General features: G+C 32.7%; 1 protein-coding gene across 1 annotated transcript; it reads right to left on the bottom strand.

Moving 5' to 3' along the window:
* Positions 1-2249: 2249 nt before the first annotated feature.
* On the bottom strand, positions 2250-15877 carry LOC141325169 (runt-related transcription factor 3-like). The gene is made up of 2 exons (XM_073833674.1): positions 15810-15877; positions 2250-6487 (listed from the first exon to the last, which is right to left on the bottom strand). The coding sequence occupies exons 1-2, from the start codon at positions 15862-15864 to the stop codon at positions 5970-5972; spliced, it is 573 nt and encodes a 190-aa protein (XP_073689775.1). The 5' UTR covers positions 15865-15877; the 3' UTR covers positions 2250-5969.
* Positions 15878-20380: the final 4503 nt, after the last annotated feature.

Genomic DNA, 20380 nt, shown 5'->3' with positions numbered 1-20380 from the left:
TCTTATTATCTTTTGGGAGAAGCCTGTGTCATTTCCAGTGAAAAAAAGAAAAAAAAAACTTGGTTGAATAAAAGTAACTTTAAATCATTTGCCAGGGGTATGAATAATTTTGGGCTCGACTGTAGATAGATAGATAGACTATTAAAAAAAGCTCAGGTTTGTGCAACAACAGCTTGTTCCCCTACAATGCCAAAAACATGACAGTAGAGTCCTTATGCCACGTTGAAATGCAGCACACACCCGTCAAGCCCGTCATATTCACTTAACACAACTCATTAGTTGAATTCACTGTCTATATTTACAAACCCTGCTGAGGGTGATGCAAGTGACCGCATCCAATTTAGTCTTTTCCAATAATTACCTGTTCTGACAGTAATGTTTGCTGACTGCATGACAGCTTTGGAAGAGCGGCCGTGTTTACATTCGCATTAGCTACATTTGAACGCGGTCCGAGCAGCAGAAGTCTGCGTTTGTGTTTGTGAAGGCTTTCAGACATTACAAGTAAATCTGATGAACCATGTGAATCTTCACACATCCTTCACATTATGTGTAGATATCGAGCAGCTGCACTTTGTCTGGTGGAAGGTGTGAAAACTGATCTCAGCTATGATTGTGTGAAGTGAGAACTTGTTAGTGTGAACCTCCTCTAAGTGAAAGAAAACACATCCACGCATGAACATACTGACGTTCACTTAGAAGAGGAAGGTTTGTCAAGACAAACTTTAAATGTTGGCTTGAACGTTAAAAAAACAAACGTTCACATTTGAGCTTATAAGCAAGAGATGTTAAGTCTGACAGTTTAATTTGAGTATTGCTTAGTCGTGTAGCACATTTAGCAGAGTAAAATTGCTATGATTTGTGTGGAGTGGCATTTATAGGCCACTTACACTACTGTTCAAATGTTTGAGGCCTGTAAGATGTTTTTTTTTTACATTAAATTGATTAAAAGTGACAGTAAGGACATTTGAAATGTTACAAAAGATTTCTGTTTTAATGTTGTTATTTTGAACTGTCTATTCATCAAGAAATCCTGAACAAAATGTATCAGTTTCTACAAAAATATGGTTTAAACATCGATAATTATAAATAATCAGCATATTATAATGATTTCTGAAGGATCGTGTGACACTGAAGAAAATTCAGCATTGCATAAGGAATAAATGACTAATTTTATAATATACCAGAGTCATTTTTTTGGACTGTAAGATTTTTTATTAGATCAAAATACAACAAAAATGCACAAAATACTAAAAAAAAACCTATTTAAAATAACTGTTTTCTATTTGAATATATTTTAAAATGTAATTTTATTTTAGTGATTTGAAAGCTGATTTTTTAACATCATTACTCCAGTCATTCTTCAGAAATCATTCTAATATTCTGATTTGCTATTATTATTATGTTGACAACAGCGGAGTAGAATTTATTTTAGATTCCTTTGATTAATAGAAAGTTCAGAAGAACAGCATTTATCTGAAATAGAAATCTTTTAACATTATAAATGTCTTTATCATCACTTTTGATCAATTTAAATATTCATTGCAAATTAAAAGTAATATTTTTCATCATGTTATGTAAATTAATTTGTAATGTTACAGAAGCTTTTTATTTGAGATAAATGCTGATTTGGATCTTTCTATTCAAGAGAATGCTGAAAAATGCACTCAAATGTTTTAAATATTGATAATAATAATAATAATAATAATAAATGTTTCTTGAACAGCAAATCAGAATATTAGATGATTTCTGAAGGATTATGTGACTGGAGTAATGATGCTAAAAATTCAGAAATAAATTTGATTTTAAAATATATTCAAATAGAAAACAGTTTTTTTAAATAGTACAAATATTTACAAATTTTACTGTTTTTGCTGTACTTGAGATCAAATAAATGCAGGCTTGGTGAGCAGAAGAGACTTCTTTAAAAACATTAATAATTTAACTGTTCAAAAACTTTTGACTAGTAGTGTAGCATTATAAAATAGTAATATTTTACAATATTACTGTTTTTACTCTATTTTTGCTTAAATAAATGCAGCCTTTATGAGCAAAAGAGACTTTAAAAACATAAAAACCTTACCAACCAATGATATTGACTTTTCAATATCTTTGTATTTATTTATTATTATTTATTTTATTTAGTATTGTTTTAAAAATTAGAAGTAGATAGTAAAACTATTTAAGTAACAAAAATATGTTTTTAAACAACTTTAAACACACATGATTTTGAACAAATGACACCATTGAAATGTGGAAATATTGAGGAAATTTAATTTACATAACTTTTTTACGGCATTGTAAAATCAATGGCTGAATTACAAAAAAACATGAAGTAAATGAAATTCAAAATCACAAGCAAATCCTGATCTTTTTTTAATTAAAATGCATTAAAAACTACATCATTAGCACACAATGAAGAAACAAAAGAGCATTATTTGGGAACCAAAATTACAAACGTACAATGAGTGAAAAAGACAATTTGTTCAACAGGAGCGTGTTGTGCTTTTTAGCTCGTTCAGCACGATCAGAATCTGTGCACTTTACAAACACCACCGCTTCGAGGAAACATTTGGGTTGAGTTCCAAAACCTATAAAGCTCTGTTGCTGCCTACATAGGCTTCTACCATCAAAGAAGTGCATCATTTGGAACACTTCACATTGGTAGAAACCCACAGGCGTAATCACACAGCTTACTTTTTGATAGACACTGTGTGGCCAATATAGGAAGCTTACTACACTCTTAAAAACAAAGCTTTTTTTCCCAATATAAAGAACTTTTGGAAAGATTCCAAGGACGGTTCTTCATGGAATGCCAATAAACAACCCTCTTAAAAATAAGGGTTCCAAAAGTGATGCCATAGAAGAACCATTTTTGGTTTTCCAAAGAACCTTTCAGTAAACATTTCCTAAAAGAACCATTTTGAAGAATAAAGAACCGTTTTCAACTATGGTTCAACTAAGGTTCCATGGATGTTCAAGGTTCTTCATAGAACCACTGATGCCAATAAAGAGCCTTTATTTTTAAGAGTTAGGTTTTGGAACAGAGCCTTGACCGTTCAATGCAACACACAACAACGATCAGTACTGATACAGTGGAAATAAATAGGTTTTTGGTCTTCTTTTGGGCCAGCAAATGTCAATCCCAATCATAATCAATGATCACGAGAAGCTCTTTGGTGTAAATACGACTGTTACACTGACAGGATTTGATATCCACAGAACAGAACATGAACAGATCCAGACCGAGGCACTGAGAGAGCATCATCATACGACACGTCAGAATTGCAAAAGCGAGGGGTTTCTATTACCCAGAAGTCCTTGCAGGAGAGAACCGACTCCCGCTTGTAACAAGACCGGCTCACATTTTGAATCCATTTTCCTGTAGCCTGCAGCTGTAGGCGATAATCAAGCAGAGGCACAATGGGAAGGAAAATAACCGCCTACATAAAGGCATCAAAGCGGCTGTGAATCAAGCAGAACACGGCGGGCACTTCTGCTTGGATAACAAGGCCTGAAGGATGACCAATGATTGCGAAAGGAGATACGTCTCTCTTCATCCATCTTTCTACCCATTTCCTTTGCTCTTTTAGGGCTCTCAGCCCTCAGGTGATGGCAGCAGGTGTGAGCATGGGAAAAAGCTCTGGGTTATAGGCTGAAATATTCACTTACACCTGTTACACGACTGTATGTATGTGTGTGTTTCATGCCCACTTTACCCTCCTTGTATGAGCTTGTGCATGGTTTTGTTATTCAAATAATCAAGCGCGATCTCCTTTCAAACGTGCCCAATTATTGTCTCCGATTTCAGTCATTCCAAGAACAAGGCAGGAAAAATAGGCACATAATGTAGGTGCTTAGAGCAACATATTTTTCACACTTTAGAGACGTGGAATGACAACAGGTGATTGTTGGACTCTTTGGCTTGCGAGGCCTTTCAGGCACATGACTAAATATCATGTGCAACTCAATCTGGTAAGAATGTCTCCATTATTCGATTTAACCAGGATGTAGAACCTCTTAAATAATGTTTTAGTGCATTAAAGCTGCATTGGAAAAACATAGATTACATTACATAAAATTTTTTTGTATAATTTAGAAGGAATATATTACAGTAGCACAACTTCCAATTTATATTAAAACAAAGAAATCAAAAAAGAATAGGAAAAAAAAAAAAAAGAAATGTTTGTGACCCGGAAGTGATCCATAATAGGAACGCATCCTCTTTGGCTCGAATAAATAAAGTAAAACAAAACAAAAGAAAATTTTAAAATACACAAACTGTAAAACTCAAGACTGAAGAACGTCATTAAAAGCGATCAACACTGAGAAAGAAAAATAATTACTCTAAAAGCTATTCCAAAAAAAGACAAGTCTCCACAAGTTCAAAGACAAATTAATTGTTCGTGATTTTGGCATGAAGCAAGAAATGAAAGAAGATTAAAAAAAATAAAAACGCCTTTCTGTCTTTGGATTCTAGACGCTTCTACAAATCTGTGAATCTCACCAAAACACATCCAGATCACATTTCGCCCTAAAATCAAAGCAAAAAATATTTTTGCATGATGAAAATGATGCCTATGTTTATGTAAATGTCAAAGATTTGCAAATGAAATAATATCTCGGATATTGCATCGGATGTGCATCATTTTGATGAGTCATAATGCAAATGCAAAATGGTTGTAAAACTTAGCATCATTTTCTTGATTAAATGCTAAATGAAAATTAGCCCATTATTTACTCACCCTCAAGGCATTCTAGCTGTATATGACTTTCTAAGCCTTCTTTCAGATGAATGCAGTCGGAGTCATATTAAAAATTGTTCAGGCTCCTTCAAGCTCCAAGCAATAGATGGGCGTTTCTCTTTATCAGTCCAAAACAAGTCCAATAAAGTGCATCCATCGATAATTAAAAGTGTCTCACACGGCTTTGTGGGGTAAATAAAGGCATCGGTTGATTACAGGAGGCCTTTATTCCAGGATTGCCAGGTTTTCACAATAAAACTTGCTTAATTGATACTCAAATCTAGCCCAAAAGTAGCCCAATGCCAAAATTAGCATTGCAGGGGCAAAATATTTAAGTTACTGACATCGTTTCAACCCTCAGACATGATAAAAACTGGACTTGGCAACACTGCTTTATTCACCCCTGGAGCCTTTTTATTATGGATAGATGCGCTTTACTGGACTTGTTTTGGACTGATGAAAAGAAACATCCACCCATGCCATTATAAAGTATGGAAGAGCCAGGATAATTTTAATAGAACTGATTTGTCTGAAAGAAGAAAGTCATATACACCTTAGATGCCTTGAGGGTGAGTAAATAATGGGCTAATTTTAATTTCTGGGTGAACTAACCTTAAATATGACCTGAATGTGTTCCTGATATTCACCTTAAAATCAGTTTGAATGAAAAACCTCATAAAGCTCACACTTGTATTATATGAGCACATCTTGCCATTTCAGCAAGTTTGGAAAGTACCTGAAACTCGTGGGTAGCATTTGTTTATCATCATATTTACACATTAAAAGTACCACAGTCCTGCAGCTCTGTGAAGCTCTTTCGCACCGCCTGCTCAGAATAACAGCTTTCAGGCAGATTGGTTTGTAAGGCTGGATGAATTGACTTTTTTCAGACACAGGCTTATCAGAATATGTCCTGCTTTTGTTTTCTTTGGTTTTTCAGCTTTTTTAGTAAGAAAAGTCACTGATATATTACTATGGGATGCCTTTTCTTATTATCTCTCAATTATAATCTTTGTATATACACCTCATTTTCTCGTGTCCTCCTTTTTTGATCCATATAGAGTGTCCGGAGCAAAACGTCTCTCATTTCAGGATCTCTATGGTTGTCTTAGAAGGATTTGACATGTCATAGAAGGACGAAGAAACAAAAGCGATCAAACATGCAAGACTTTTCAGCTTTTCTCTAAATTCTCAACCTCTTCTGTCAGTCTTTCCACACACGTTTTCTCAGTAAGGCCTCCAGACGGACTCGTCTATGCGTGTCGACGCACTCATGGCTGTGGGCGAGTTGCTGTGGCTGCCGTCGGCGTCCACTCCGTCGCTCTGGTTGCCGAGGCTGGCGTTAAGCAGGCTGTTTCCGCCTGCGGTGCCTCCGGCTCCGCCCGCCGCGGTACAGGATGTCAGCATGCGGGTGGGCGACCGGTCGCCTCCCGATCCGGTGCCGGTCGGAACCATGGAGAACTGGTAGGAGCCAGAGCCGGTGCCGTAGTACAGGTGGTACGGCGTGGAGTTGGTCTGGAAGTGGGAGTTCTGGTTCTGGTTGCCAGGATAGGGAGGCGGCAGGTAGGTGTGGTAGCGGCTGGAGGTGGGCATCCCGGTTACGCTGAGACCGCCGATTCCAGTGCTGGACGGGTTAGCAGAGTAGGTGAAGGGACCCGGATAATGCATGTGTGAATCGGAGAAACGCGGTGCCGTTAATGGAGACAGAGACGGGAAAGAAGTCCTCTGATTGAAGAGATCTGTACCTGAAAGACAAACACAGAGAAAGTGTCAGTTTAGTATTTGAACAACAAAAAGTGTAACACAATGCGAGTCTTCTAAACAAGATTTCATGCATTTGTTATGATTATGAAATAATGTTTACATCTTAAATAATTTTGTAATATATTAACTTATTAATTAAATAATTAAAATAAGAAAAATCGCTTGTCTGTCTTTGAATTTTAGACAGTTTTACATTTTTACAAAACACATTTCAGTATTAAACCAAAAACCAAAGCAAAAAATATAATTTTTGCATAAAAAGTAATACATTTAATAAATTGTTAATTAAAATAAATAAATAAAAATATAAATGTTTGGGATCACTTGTCTGCCTTTGGATTATAAATATAGTTTTACATTTTTACAAATTACAATTCACCCTAAAATCATGAAAAAAATATATGTTTAGCATAAAAAAGTAGTACATTTATTTAACTGTTAATTAAAATAAATAAAAATTATAAATGATTGCGATCGCCTGTCTGCCTTTGGATTATAAATATAGTTTTACATTTTTACAAATTACAATTCACCCTAAAATCATAATAATAAAAAAAATATTGCATGAAAATGAAATAAATGTAATAAATTATTAATTCAAATTAATAAAAAATTCTAAATGTTTGGGACCACTTGTCGGTCTTTGGATTATAAATATAGTTTTACATTTTTACAAATTACAATTCACCCTAAAATCAAAACAAAAAATATATTTTTTTGCATAAAAACGTAATAAATTTAATAAATTGTTAATTAAAATAAACAATTAAAATTCTAAATGTTTGTGATTACCTGTCTGTCTTTGAATTATAAATATAGTCATACATTTTATATATATTTTACTATATTTATATACTATAAATATAGTATAGTTTTAGTTTTTTTTTTTTTACTTTAAATCAAAATTTACCCTAAAATCTAAAAACTTTTTTTTTTTTTGCATAAAAAAGTAATAAATGTAATACATTTTCAAACAAAATATATAAAAAAGTCAAAATGTTTGAGAATGCATGTCTGTCTTTGGATTACAGATATAGTTTTACATAAAAAAAAAACAATTCACCCTAAAATCAAAACAAATTTTTTTTTTCATAAAAAAGTAATAAATTTACTACATTTTTAAATAAAACATTTAAAAAATTCTAAATGTTAGTGAATGCATGTCTGTCTTTGGATTATAGATATATTTTACAGATCACAATTCACCCTAAAATCAAAACAAAAAATATTTTTGGCATAAAAAAGTAATAAACGTAATAAATTGTTAATTAAAATGAATAAAAAATTCTAAATGTTTGTGAATGCATGTCTGTCTTTGGATTATACATATAGTTTTACATTTACAAATACACCCTAAAATCAAAATAGTTTTCAAAAATATTTTGGCACAAAAATAAATAAATTTAATAAATAGTTAATTAAAATAAAATAAAAATATATTTAAATGACTTGTAACTGAATTTTCCCACAATGATGAGAACAAGACTTTATGACTTTTATAATATAATGGTAATATATAATATTGATAAACATTCAAATCAAATGCATCAGATAAACTATTGCCTCAGAACCCTATCGACACACTGGTGACACCTAGTGTCATTTGTGAACTCCACGTGATCGCCTGATAAAGTGTACCAGTAAAAACAGAAAGTGTAAGCATAAAATTATGAGGCTGGTAAGGAAGAAAATGAAGAAGACTGGTATGCTCTGACGTCTGGAGTTTCATTTAGCATTCAAGTCCTGTGCGTCACGACCGTACGAACAGGTGTAAGGCGAACGTCTGTGCACCTGCACACAAACTTTCTGCCAGTTAGTTCTGTTTTCTGGCTCGATTTTTCTGCTTATTGCCCACATACGAACAGGGGCTGCTGGGATACTAGAGCAGGCTTTGGCATGCCAGCGCCTGAGGGAGGAGAATGCCGTCTGTGCGTGCCACTGACTCGTTTAAAACGCTCTCCCCCCGTTTGTCTGGGGCACTGGGTCCATTTGCAAACAGAAACAGAGAAAGAGCGAGAAAAACATACAGTTCCATTTCAATTTCCTCAGACCACGCTCTTTCTCTCCTTCTCTCAGAGGGGTGTTGACTTTCTCTTTTAGCCGTTTGGGGGGCCAGAGTTGCACTAAGGAGACTTCAATATTTCAGCTGCCATTAATTTAACTAAAATAGCCTCAAATTCCTGTCAGTCTTCATAGTTTTACTAGTGCACACACACACACACACACACACACACACACACACACACACACACACACCATACGAGATTAATTACTAAAAGCGGAAATCTGACAAATGAGTTGAGAAACAGCTGCTAACCAGATATAACACCCAAACTGTAGACGTTGTTTACCCTCATTACCCTCACAGATGCACATTTACTTAGAGTCAGTATTGCCCTCTAGTGCCGGACTGGATATTAATAACATAAAAGTTTCCACAAAAGGGTCTTGGACCTTTTCAGGCCCCTTGGTGGACAGAAACATATTGTTATCGCTATTATTAAAAAGTACAGTTTAATTTTAAGCCTGGATGATGATAATGAGATGTTGTTTACATCACAAAAGCCATAAAAAACACTCTAATGACCCCTTTTTTCGAAGACCAGTGCTCTGGAGAGTCACTAGTTTGCTGTTTCTCAGCATTAATACCTCACACATGATCTACATTAGTCTCAGTGGAAAATCTCTTTAAAAAAAAAAGAGAAAGAAGAGCAGGAAACCATGTGGTATAACCCATAATTTGGTGACATTTTCCCCTTTTAAATATAACGGTTTGATTTTTCTGACAACATATTTAAGGGAGTGAATTCCCCTTTTTTAACCATTAAAAGGCATTAAAACAGAGGTTGGATTTTCTTTCACTCAGTGTTTTTTCACTCACATTTACATTGGCCTTGTCATGTTTTATATTAATATCATCATTAACATTAATGTAACTCTATTATTGGCAAAATAAAAGACTTTTTTTGTAGAAAACATTAATATTCAGCATTAATATAATATAAAATCAATGGCTTGATGTTTCTGACAACATATTTTCGTCCACACAATTCAAACAGAAGACGGTTTCTCTTACACTTAATATTGTATCTTTTTATTATATCTTTTTATTATATTGCAGTCACATTTGCTCTGTCCTGCTAAATATTAATGTGAATATTAATAAAAACTGTTATGACAAAAAAAAATTCTAAAGAATAAAATGAGATATTTGTATTGTTTTATTTTAATTATGTGTTTTATTATATTACACTTGCAATTGTTGTGTCATACTAAATATTAATATGAATATTAATAAAAATTGTAATAGGAAAATACCAGACATTTCTAAAGAAAAAATATTAAATATTTTTTATTATGTCTTTTTATTATGTTACACACATTTGCATTGTAATGCTAAATATTAGTATAAATATTAATATTAATACAAATTGTTATGGGAAAATAATAGACATTTCTAAAAACAAATTATTAAATATTTTTATTATGTCTTTTTATTATATTACACTCACATTTGTGGTGTCATGCTAAATAAAATTGTTATGGGAAAATAACACATTTCTAAATAAAAAATATTAAATATTCATAAATATCATAGATAAATTGATATTTATAAAAAATGGTTATGGGAAAAGGTTCTGCATAAACAATATTAATTTGAATTTTAATGCTATAATTTAATTCTATTATTACTATTAATAATTTTTTTAAGTGAAAATAACAGACATTTCTAAAGAAATGTTTTTTATTAGTCTTTTTATTATATAAGACTCACAGTTGCTGTGTCATGCTGAATATGAATAAAAATAATAATAAAACTTGCTAAGGGAAAATAGCCATTTCTAAAGAAAAAATACAAAATATTAAAAAATATTCTAGATGAGTTGATATTAATAAAAACGGTTAATGGAAAAAGGTTCTGCAGAAACAATATTAGTATTAATTTGAATGCTATATTTTAATTCTATTATTACTATTAATAAAAATAGTAATGGGAAAATAGACATTTCTGAAGAAAAAATATTAAAAAATGTATTATGTCTTTTTATTATAGTATACTCACATTTGCTGTGTCATGCAGAATATGAATAATATTAATAATAAACGTTGCTAGAGGAAAATAGACATTTCTAAAGAAAAAATACAAAATATTCATAAATATTCTAGATAAGTTGATATTAATAAAAATGGTTAATGGGAAAAGGTTCTGCAGAAACAATGCTATATTTTAATTCTATTATTACTATTAATAAAATATTATGTGGGAAATAAACATTTTTAAAGAAAAATATTCAATATAAAAAATATTTAAAAAAAAGTAATATTAATTAAAATGGTTAATCGGACAAGTTTTGCAGCAACAATATTATTATTAATTTCAATGCAAATACTTAAATGCTAATATTAATAAAAACTGTTAAGGGACATTTAGTCTTGGCATAACCAAGCCATGATGACTACTAAGGGGAAAAACGCCCATCTGCTAAATTTATGGCAGCGACAGCTCTGGTACTTTACAGCTGAGGTGTGAAAGCGCATCTTTAAAGTTCAGCACTAATTTTTCCAAATTGAAATAAATGGAAACAAATCAACCCCTGTTATCCTCCCCCCATTGTGTTTTCGCCCATCAGAGCGATCAGTTCAGTTCTCTGTGTTCCACTAGCCCACAGTCAAGCGTGTAACCCAGCTCACTACAGAGGTTTGCCTCATTTGCCTGCTGTAGAAACTGATTTTGTTTGTTAACAGAAGAGCAAGCAGTAGCTAGTCGGCAAGAATTGTGCGTGTTTGTGTGTGGGATCAGGGTTCTGGTGAGGATGCAAATCTCGGCCCTCACCTGTAAAATGGCAATGCAAAAACAGATGGATTACACCTGGACCAGGCAAATCATGTGGCCACGAGAAAAAAAAGACATGGAGACATAAAGACTGAAATATATACTTTATACTCTATATAATCTAATCAAAGCACGGACATTTGCTTCAGAACGTAGGATATCAAAAATACCACATATGAAACAATCGTACAATGACGCAAATCCCAGACTTGCCTACTAGTTCATGGTTTGAGTTTCTACTATGTGGTTTTATGCTCAACTGGTGACACAAACCCACAGGAACCAACCAACAATCACTATGCAACTCAACTAAGCCATATACAGTGGCCTCGAACTATTATGTTTAACCTGCTGGTGTATAATAAGTATGAACATGTTCCACTAACTTTTTTTTAACCGAGCATCTTTTATTAATGCAATATGGCATTATTATAAAGAATGATAGCACAAATTTTGCAAGCAAGATGCTGTTGGGTTAAAAAGCAACAAATGTACTACTCAAAATCAATTTTTTTTTGGACAAATGATGTTGCAATCTGATATTTCTAAGCTATTTTTCCTAAATGATATACTGATGGTTTTACAAGCAGGTCGAAAAGTGGTGCAAGGCTGAAATGGATAATGTTTGCACTGGATGTTGATGAATGATAACTGAAGGTAATGGCATATCGCTCCAACAGGCAGAGAACCTGAGACGCAGGCAAACATGTAGATCTCGTGTGTTTATGTTAGAGCTGTAGTCCATAAGACAACACGGCACGTTGCATGCAAACTAGCTCATCTCCGACCTGTGCCGCGCCGCCGTCTCATACATCAGGACGGCTCAGGTTACCATTCACAAACATCTGATACTGTCCTGGAGATTTACAAATCAGGTCGTTGATTCAGGAGCTGGATTGCAATGAGATGCATTTGTGAATAAACCAGTAATGCTTTTCTTCTGTTTTTTTTTTTTTTTTTGTTCTCCACTGAGGAATTTTGACCTTACTGTCTGTAAAATCCATTTGTTGAAACGGCTGCTTTATTATTGATCCAAAAATCACAATTATTAAGCCGCTTGTGCTGTTCTAGGACAATGAAAGGAATCAATATTCAGTTCTTTCGGAAGCAATTATTATGAAATATAAGAACTGTTGGATCTCATTATTCCTGTAGGCGTTTCTGATCATTGCAGTTCAGAGCGGTGAGTCAACATTAGACTCACGCAAGTCTGCAGCGCACAACACATGGGATCTGAACCCATAGCGCAAATCAGATTTCGTTTCTCAATTGTTTCTCATGGAGAGCAATAAATGTTTCTCCTGAGAAAACACCTCCAAGATCACATTCACATGAATGCAAATGTTTCTCATCAAGCTCTTCTTAAGCCCAGATGATCTGAGCTATTCACATTCACTGTGTTACACAATAAATGTCTATTTTAAGATTTTTAAGGAGAAACATCTGATACCTAAAGGCATAGTAGACTCAAAAATGAAAATCCTCTCATTATTCCAAAACAGTGTGCATTTCTTTCTTATGTGGAAGACAGAAGAAGAGGTAACCAAACAGTTTTGGGTCCCATTGACTCTTCAGAGAAGAAAGACATGAGGGTAAGTGAATGATGAAAGAATTGACATATTTGGGTGGACTGTCTCTTTAAATGAATCACAATTTAAAACTTCATTAAATATTATGATTCTGAAATGATTTTTGGGAAACTTTACAATCTAATTTACTGAGGTCACACCTTTTCAAACAACATTTCTCACATTATCACAGTTTATTCGCTATAGTTTAGATAAAGGTAATAATATACTCAATCTGTGTCAGAACTAATTCATCTTAATAATGTCAGATAACTTTGATGGAAAAGTATGTAATGATTACAATCAACCAAAAATTCAGACAACTGTTAGTATGACAATATTGTATACACAATTATCAATACTTTGTTTTGTTCAGTCTGTGGTGTAAAAAGGTTGCATAAGCAATAAAAAAAAAAAAAACATGGTCAGGTCAAAGTTTTATCACAATTTTATCAATTTTACTGGTAGTCCACTGTATGAAGAATCTTTGGGTATAAAATGTCATAGTTTACTTTATTTTGCTATCCTCACTTACATGAACTACAGTGTCCTGCACCCACTAGGAAAAAATATAAAAAATTATACATGGTGCCTGAATGATTTTTGGTTTGACTGTATTAACAAAAACTTGGCAATTATAGAATAATTTTGTCTTTCAAACATGTTTCTGTATGCGTTTCAAATTCTCTTTGGCCACGTATGCACTGCAGAGTTTCAAGAGTGACAACCACACTTAAATGTTGGAGTGAATACCCTTAATTACCTTGTGATGGTTGACAGTGATATGGCTGTGAAAAATAGACATGCATTTTGAAGAATGTTGGCAATCAAACAGTTTTGGGTTTCATAGTATTTTTGTCCATACTACAGAAGTCAATGGGACCCAAGATTGTGAGGTTACAAACATGATTTTGAGATCAATCCTTTCACACTGATGACAACTGAAGGACTCATACTATTACAGAAGGTTCAAACACTCACTGATGCTTCAGAAGGAAACATGATGCATTAAGAGAATTTGAAGATCAGGGTAAATTGAACTTATTTTGTCTACTAGGAAATATTTAAGTATTTTCTGTTGCTTCTGAAGGGCAATACTAAATGAAAAAAATATGACATTCAGGCAAAATGTACACATTTTCATTCTGTTCAAAAGTTTTCACCCCCAGCTCTTAATGCATTGTTTTTCATTCTAAAGCATCAGTGAGTGTTTGAACCTTCTGTAATTGTTGCATATGAGTCTCTCAGTTGTCCTCAGAGGGAAAAGATGGATCTCAAAATCATACAGTCATTGTTGGAAAAAGTTCAAATACACAAAAATGTTGAAAAACCAAAGAATTTGTGTGAAATGAAGGATTTTTCTGACGAACAACAGGCAGTTTATCTGTTCAGGACAAACAAGGGACTCATGAACAACTATCACTAAACAAAAAAAAAAACCTCACAGATGTGGATCATTTAGGTAACAACACAGTATTAAGTATCAAGAAAGGGGTCATTTTATAAATTCAACTATTATTTTTTTTTGTGGAATTTGTTTAAACGTCTTTTATGTGAAATATCTTATTCAGGTCAGTACTAAATTAAAAATAACATGCATTTTGAGATTTTGGTAAAATAAGTAACATTTTGCAGATTCTGCTAGGTGTGTGTAAACTTTTGACATCAACTGTAGCTCAAAATATCTTCTTTTGCACACCACAGATAAAAAAGTAAGTCTTATAGGATTGGAACGTCATGAGACTGAATAAATGAGGACAGAGTTTTAATTTTGGGTGGCCTATGCTCAAAATGAAGTTCATATTTAGGGAACAAATCTGTGAATCCTAAAACTGTTTTTCTCTTCCAAATTTCCTTCTGTGTGAGTTTCAAACTCTGCTTCAGTCAAATGTGAGAGTGGATACCCTAAATTACCTCGCAATGGCTGTGAAAATGAAACACGCATGCCAGATCAACCCATTTTATACTGCTATTTTTAATGGAAAAATATGCAGACTTAAATATATACATATGGTTGTCACTCTCATAAATAACTACTGAGTGTACCGAATGAAATCAAACACTCTGTAGAGCAGTGACAATATTTTTAGCAGCAGTGCGGCTTTGAATAAACGTCAAATGTTTCTTCACATCACAGAGCTTGAATTATGTTGAAACTGCCATCTGGCATTTTAAAACATGTCACCTGACACACAGCGAGTCCATTAATCAATCAAAGTTCAATTAAAGAAAGCTATAACTTAAATGTCACAGGGGCTGGTGTGACAAAGGGAATCTTGTGTGTGTTTGTGTGTGTTGGAGGTAAAAATGACTCAGCTGGTTTGGATGTTTGGGGTTTGCGGGAACAGGAAGGGCAGGAATTCTGCGTCGCCGTGGGGAAGGAAAACCGTGCCAGAACCAGGTATGTGGCTATGTGTCCATGGCAGCCAGAGTTTGTGTGAATGTTTTCGAAAGAGAGTGTTTATATGTGTGTGTGAGCCAACGCAACAGGGTGTGTGTGTGCGTGTGTGTATTTCACACACTGAGAATGTTTATTGATGTTTCTGGGTTCATGCATGTGTGTGCGTGTGTAAGCGAACGTAGATAATTTTTTATACTCTGTTTGTTTCAGCCCCTCCACAAAAATGCTGCATTCTGATTGGATCATTAATTTGATGATTCACTTATTATGATGGCAACACACCCACACACACATCTGCATATTAAAGAAGTCATTTGAGGACAGCGGTGTGTGTGCGTGTGTGGTTTTTGATTATCTACACGTCACAGTGATTGATACTCTCAACATAAGAGCACCAACAAACAATTATGCCAAATAAAGGCATGTTTCTAAAACAGATGCACAAAAAAAGGAAATAAAGAAAGTTAAGATGAACTATGTGTGTTTGTAAAGTCTCTTACTTGACCAGCGTAAGTCATCTTCCACTTTGCAAGTCTTCAGTGCAGGAGGGTCCATCTGATCTGGCCATAATGCTACAACAAAAAAACAAACAAAAAAATAGATATACATAATTACTTACTAGTCATTTATTCATGTACATACATTTTTTTTGTACTTTAAACAAATTAAAATAAGCACACAAAAAAAGTCACTGTTATATATATATATATATATATATATATATATATATATATATATATATATATATATAAATTATAACCAAAATATGCATTAATAAAAAAATAATATATATAATAAATATATTTATTAAAAATATATAAAAAAATATATAAAAAATATATATACAGTTTTTTTGTTTCCATTTATATGCAAACCAAACCACAATATGATATATATACAGTATATATATATATATATATATATATATATATATCAAAATAAATCTATATATCATGTCAACAAACAACATATAAACATACAAACCAGAATATGCATTCATTAAAAAATAATAGGAATTTAAAAAAACAACAACTTCTGAATCAGACTTTAAAATCAGTACTATGAATGAAACGGACAGTTGATTAAACTGATTAATTGAAGTAGTCTGATCTTACCGACACCATTTTTGTTTAATAAAGTGTAAACCACCGACGCCACTGCTTTTTAATTACATCTTGGAAGCTAAATCATCATTAATATACAGTGCTTATAGATATGCCGCCCAGCCCTGTGAGTGTGTGTTTGTAGGATTGCGACACAATGAATTTGTCCACACTTGTTCAATGTGAAAGAGCTGCTAGTGTTTTCATCAAAGGTGCCGAGAAAAACAAACATGAAATCTTATGCTAGTGTCACGTTACACACACACACACACACACACACACACACACACACACACACACACACACACACACACACACATACACGTTAGATCTCCATCTATCAAAATGTGTGCATGTGTGTGTGTGAATAGATAACTTTCTGTTTTGCAGACGAGCCAAGAAAAGTATCAGTGTGTCATGAGGAATGATATTTTGGGTGTCTGTTAAAGGTGTGTATGATTATCACAGAGCTTATCTTGAGCGTGTGACGCCTGTATGTGCGTATGATTCGAACGCTTTAAAACACTCTGTCAGCATTAAAACGCAGCTGTCTCACACATACACACAACATTCGCTACACAAGTCTAAAATAAGATACTTTGGGAATTATAGAGTATGTTTATGTGTGTGTGTCTGTGTATGTGTGTGTGTCATACTGCACTGAACTGCCAATTTGACATGCAAATAAATCCTGTTTGCTCTCAGACCGAGATGAGATAGTTGTTACAAGCTAATCGTTGCGACAAACACACATACGCGTATGAGACATGAGACGTATGCGAGTAGATTTTTACATTTTCGGAGAAAAACGTGAGTGGTGCTTGTCCATGCAAAACGTAGTCTGTGTTTTCCAGAGTGGTTGATTATTAGTCCGAGACAAAAGCTTGGATGCCTTCAATACAAGTCTGTAGGATTGCCAGTTTAATACTTAAAGGATTAGTTCACTTTCAGAACACACATTTACAGATAATGTACTCACCCCCTTGTCATCCAAGATGTTCATGCCTTTCTTTCTTCATCAAACATTTCAGGATTTCTCTCCATATAATGGATATTATGGTGCCCCCAAGTTTGAACTTCTAAAATGCAGTTTAAATGCAGCTTCAAAGGGCTCTAAATGATCTCAGCTGAGGAAGAGGGTCTTATCTAGCAAAACGATCGGTTATTTTCGAAACAAACTGACAACTTATATACTTTTTAACCTCAAATGCTCGTTTGATCCGGGTCAATACAGTTAGGGTATGTCAAAAAACTCCCACCTTGTTTTCTTCCCCAACTTTAAAATAATTCTACATCGCTGCAAAAGTACTGACCCAGTGTTTACAAAGTGAACATACAAAGATTAAATACCCTTTACAAAAAAATTTAAAACAGCGTTGTAGGACGATTTAGAAGTTGAAGACGAAAACGAGATGGGAGTTTTTGGACATACCCTAACTGTATTGACCCGGATTACACAGACTTGTCAGAGACGAGACAAGACAAGCATTTGATGTTAAAAAGTATATAAATTGTCAATTTGTTTCGGAAATAACCGATCGTTTCACTAGATAAGACCTTTCTTTCTCGCCTGGGATAGTTTAGAGCTGTTTGAAGCTGCATTTAAACAGCATTTTGGAAGTTCAAAGCACCATACATATCCATTATATGGAGAGAAATCCTGAAATGTTTTCCTCAAAAAACATAATTTCTTTACATCTGAAGAAAGAAAGACATGAACATCTTGGATGATAAGTGGGTGAGTACGTTATCTGTAAATTTTTGTTCTGAAAGTGAATTAATCCTTGAATAAATCCCAAGCAATAGTAGGAGTGATGCTCATCTTAGCAAACACAAATACGCTGTTCTCAGACTCTCTCTCTCTCTGGTTTTCGCCCCACAATGATAAATTCTTCAGTATAAATGCTCTTATTCAGGCCACAGCTGGTGCTTCTGCTGAAAATAAACATCTCAGTCAAATATTTTGATTGGCTGATACACAACGTCAATAACAGACAGATTTCTACCACTATTAAAGCAGCATGTCACAGAGCAGTACAATATGTGAGATTTGTGCATCTCTGAATGGACTAATATTCAGGAGAAGCGAACTTAAAGTGGCAACTTAAATACATTATTATTTATAGTATAATAGTGACTCATCTGTTTTTGCCTGGTGTATGTTTCCAACAAACACCAGTGTAGTGTGAGCAAACTACTAAATCAGTTCATTTCTGTCAAATTATTCACTTATCAAATAAATGATTTTCTGCTTCACTGGAATTTCTTGTTGTGACCTATTTACAAAGATGGTGTTTAGCACTTAGTTACATAAATTATGGTTCTTTTCAATGTTATTAGTTGATTATATCATCTTAATTGACTTCATTCAACTGTTCAGATAAAAAGCTATTAAGAAGATACTGTCTATTTAAATAGTATGACTGTGGACAGAAGAGAATAGAGAGTAAGAGAGAGAGAGAGAGAGAGGGAGGCTGTATAACGCTGAGTGGAAATGCAGGCTTTCCTCAGAACTAGCAAAAACAAACACAGCCACCATGAAGTCTGGCTTTCCCGTCAGATCTTTTGCCACACCTCCTTAAAACACTCAAATGCTCTCTGAAGTCCACACACACACACACACACACACACACACACACACACACACACACACACACACACACACACACACACACACACACACACACACACACACACACACACACACATGTAGTCGACTCAAACCAAATGGGGAATATGCTCGCCAAAAGTCCATTAAGATTTTTGTGATACTATAAAGCACATTTTCCTCTGTTTTATATATAAATATAATTAACAATTTACAAATGTGTTATATTTTTACACAAAAAATATAAATAATATTAAAAAAATCTAATACTAAACATAGACTTTAAACTATTTGTATATTAAAAAACATTATGCATTTTAATTTATATAAAAAATTAATATAATAAAAATGTATATAATTAAAAATTAATATGAAAAATAATAATATAAATTTTATATTAATTCATTAAAATGATTTAATGTTATATTATGTTTATATAAAATATGATTATTTTAACATTTTAAAATAATTATACATAAATCCATAAATGTATATATATATATATATATTTTATATTCAATAAAACATTTAATAAATATATTTGTTATAAAACATAATATTTTTATAAATAGTATAATAACCTGATTCTTTAAACATATTTCAATAATTAAATACAAATTCAATAAATTAATTTATAAATCAGTATAATATATATATATATATATATATATATATATATATATATATATATATATATATATATATATATATATATACTTTACAATTCACAAATGTGTTATATCTATAAATAGAATTCTAATACCAAACATTATATTTTAAAACACTTTTATATGTAAAAAATATTACTTTTTAATGAATATAAAATGAATATAAATATCCAAGTTAAAACATGTTATATTTATATTATAATACATTAATATAAAATATGATTATTTACTTAAATATGTGAATATATATATATATATATATATATATATATATATATATAAAGCATTTAATTATTATAATTTATATAAAATATATATATATAAAAACAAAAATTAATAAATAGATTAATTCATTAATATTATTTAGTCTAGAAATTAGTATAATTAATATATTTGACATATTTTACAATGATAAATATTTAACTTTTAAGTAATCTAATTCATTTAAAACAAACTATTTTGATATTAATGTAATAACATGACTTTTTAAACATTTAAATAATTATACATTTTTTAAGAGAATGTCACAAAAATGGTAACAATGCAAAAACAATTAAAAAAAATAATTGCCTATAAAATAGACTTCCTTGTCCTTATGCAAAATACTGAATCTTTTGCAGACACATTTGATGTGCGTGTCTGTTCCGCAGCATGTCAGATATGCATGAGCGCATGAATAACCACAACACAGC

The sequence above is a fragment of the Garra rufa genome, chromosome 2 (assembly GCF_049309525.1).
Source record: "Garra rufa chromosome 2, GarRuf1.0, whole genome shotgun sequence".
NCBI lineage: Eukaryota > Metazoa > Chordata > Actinopteri > Cypriniformes > Cyprinidae > Garra > Garra rufa.
This window is presented reverse-complemented; position numbering and strand designations above follow the sequence as displayed.

Coding starts and splice junctions, on each gene's coding strand:
- LOC141325169 (XM_073833674.1), bottom strand. CDS start 15,864: ATGGACCCTCCTGCACTGAAGACTTGCAAAGTGGAAGATGACTTACGC. Junction 6,488..15,809: donor AGATGACTTACGCTGGTCAA/GTAAGAGACTTT, acceptor TTTGTCTTTCAG/GTACAGATCTCTTCAATCAG.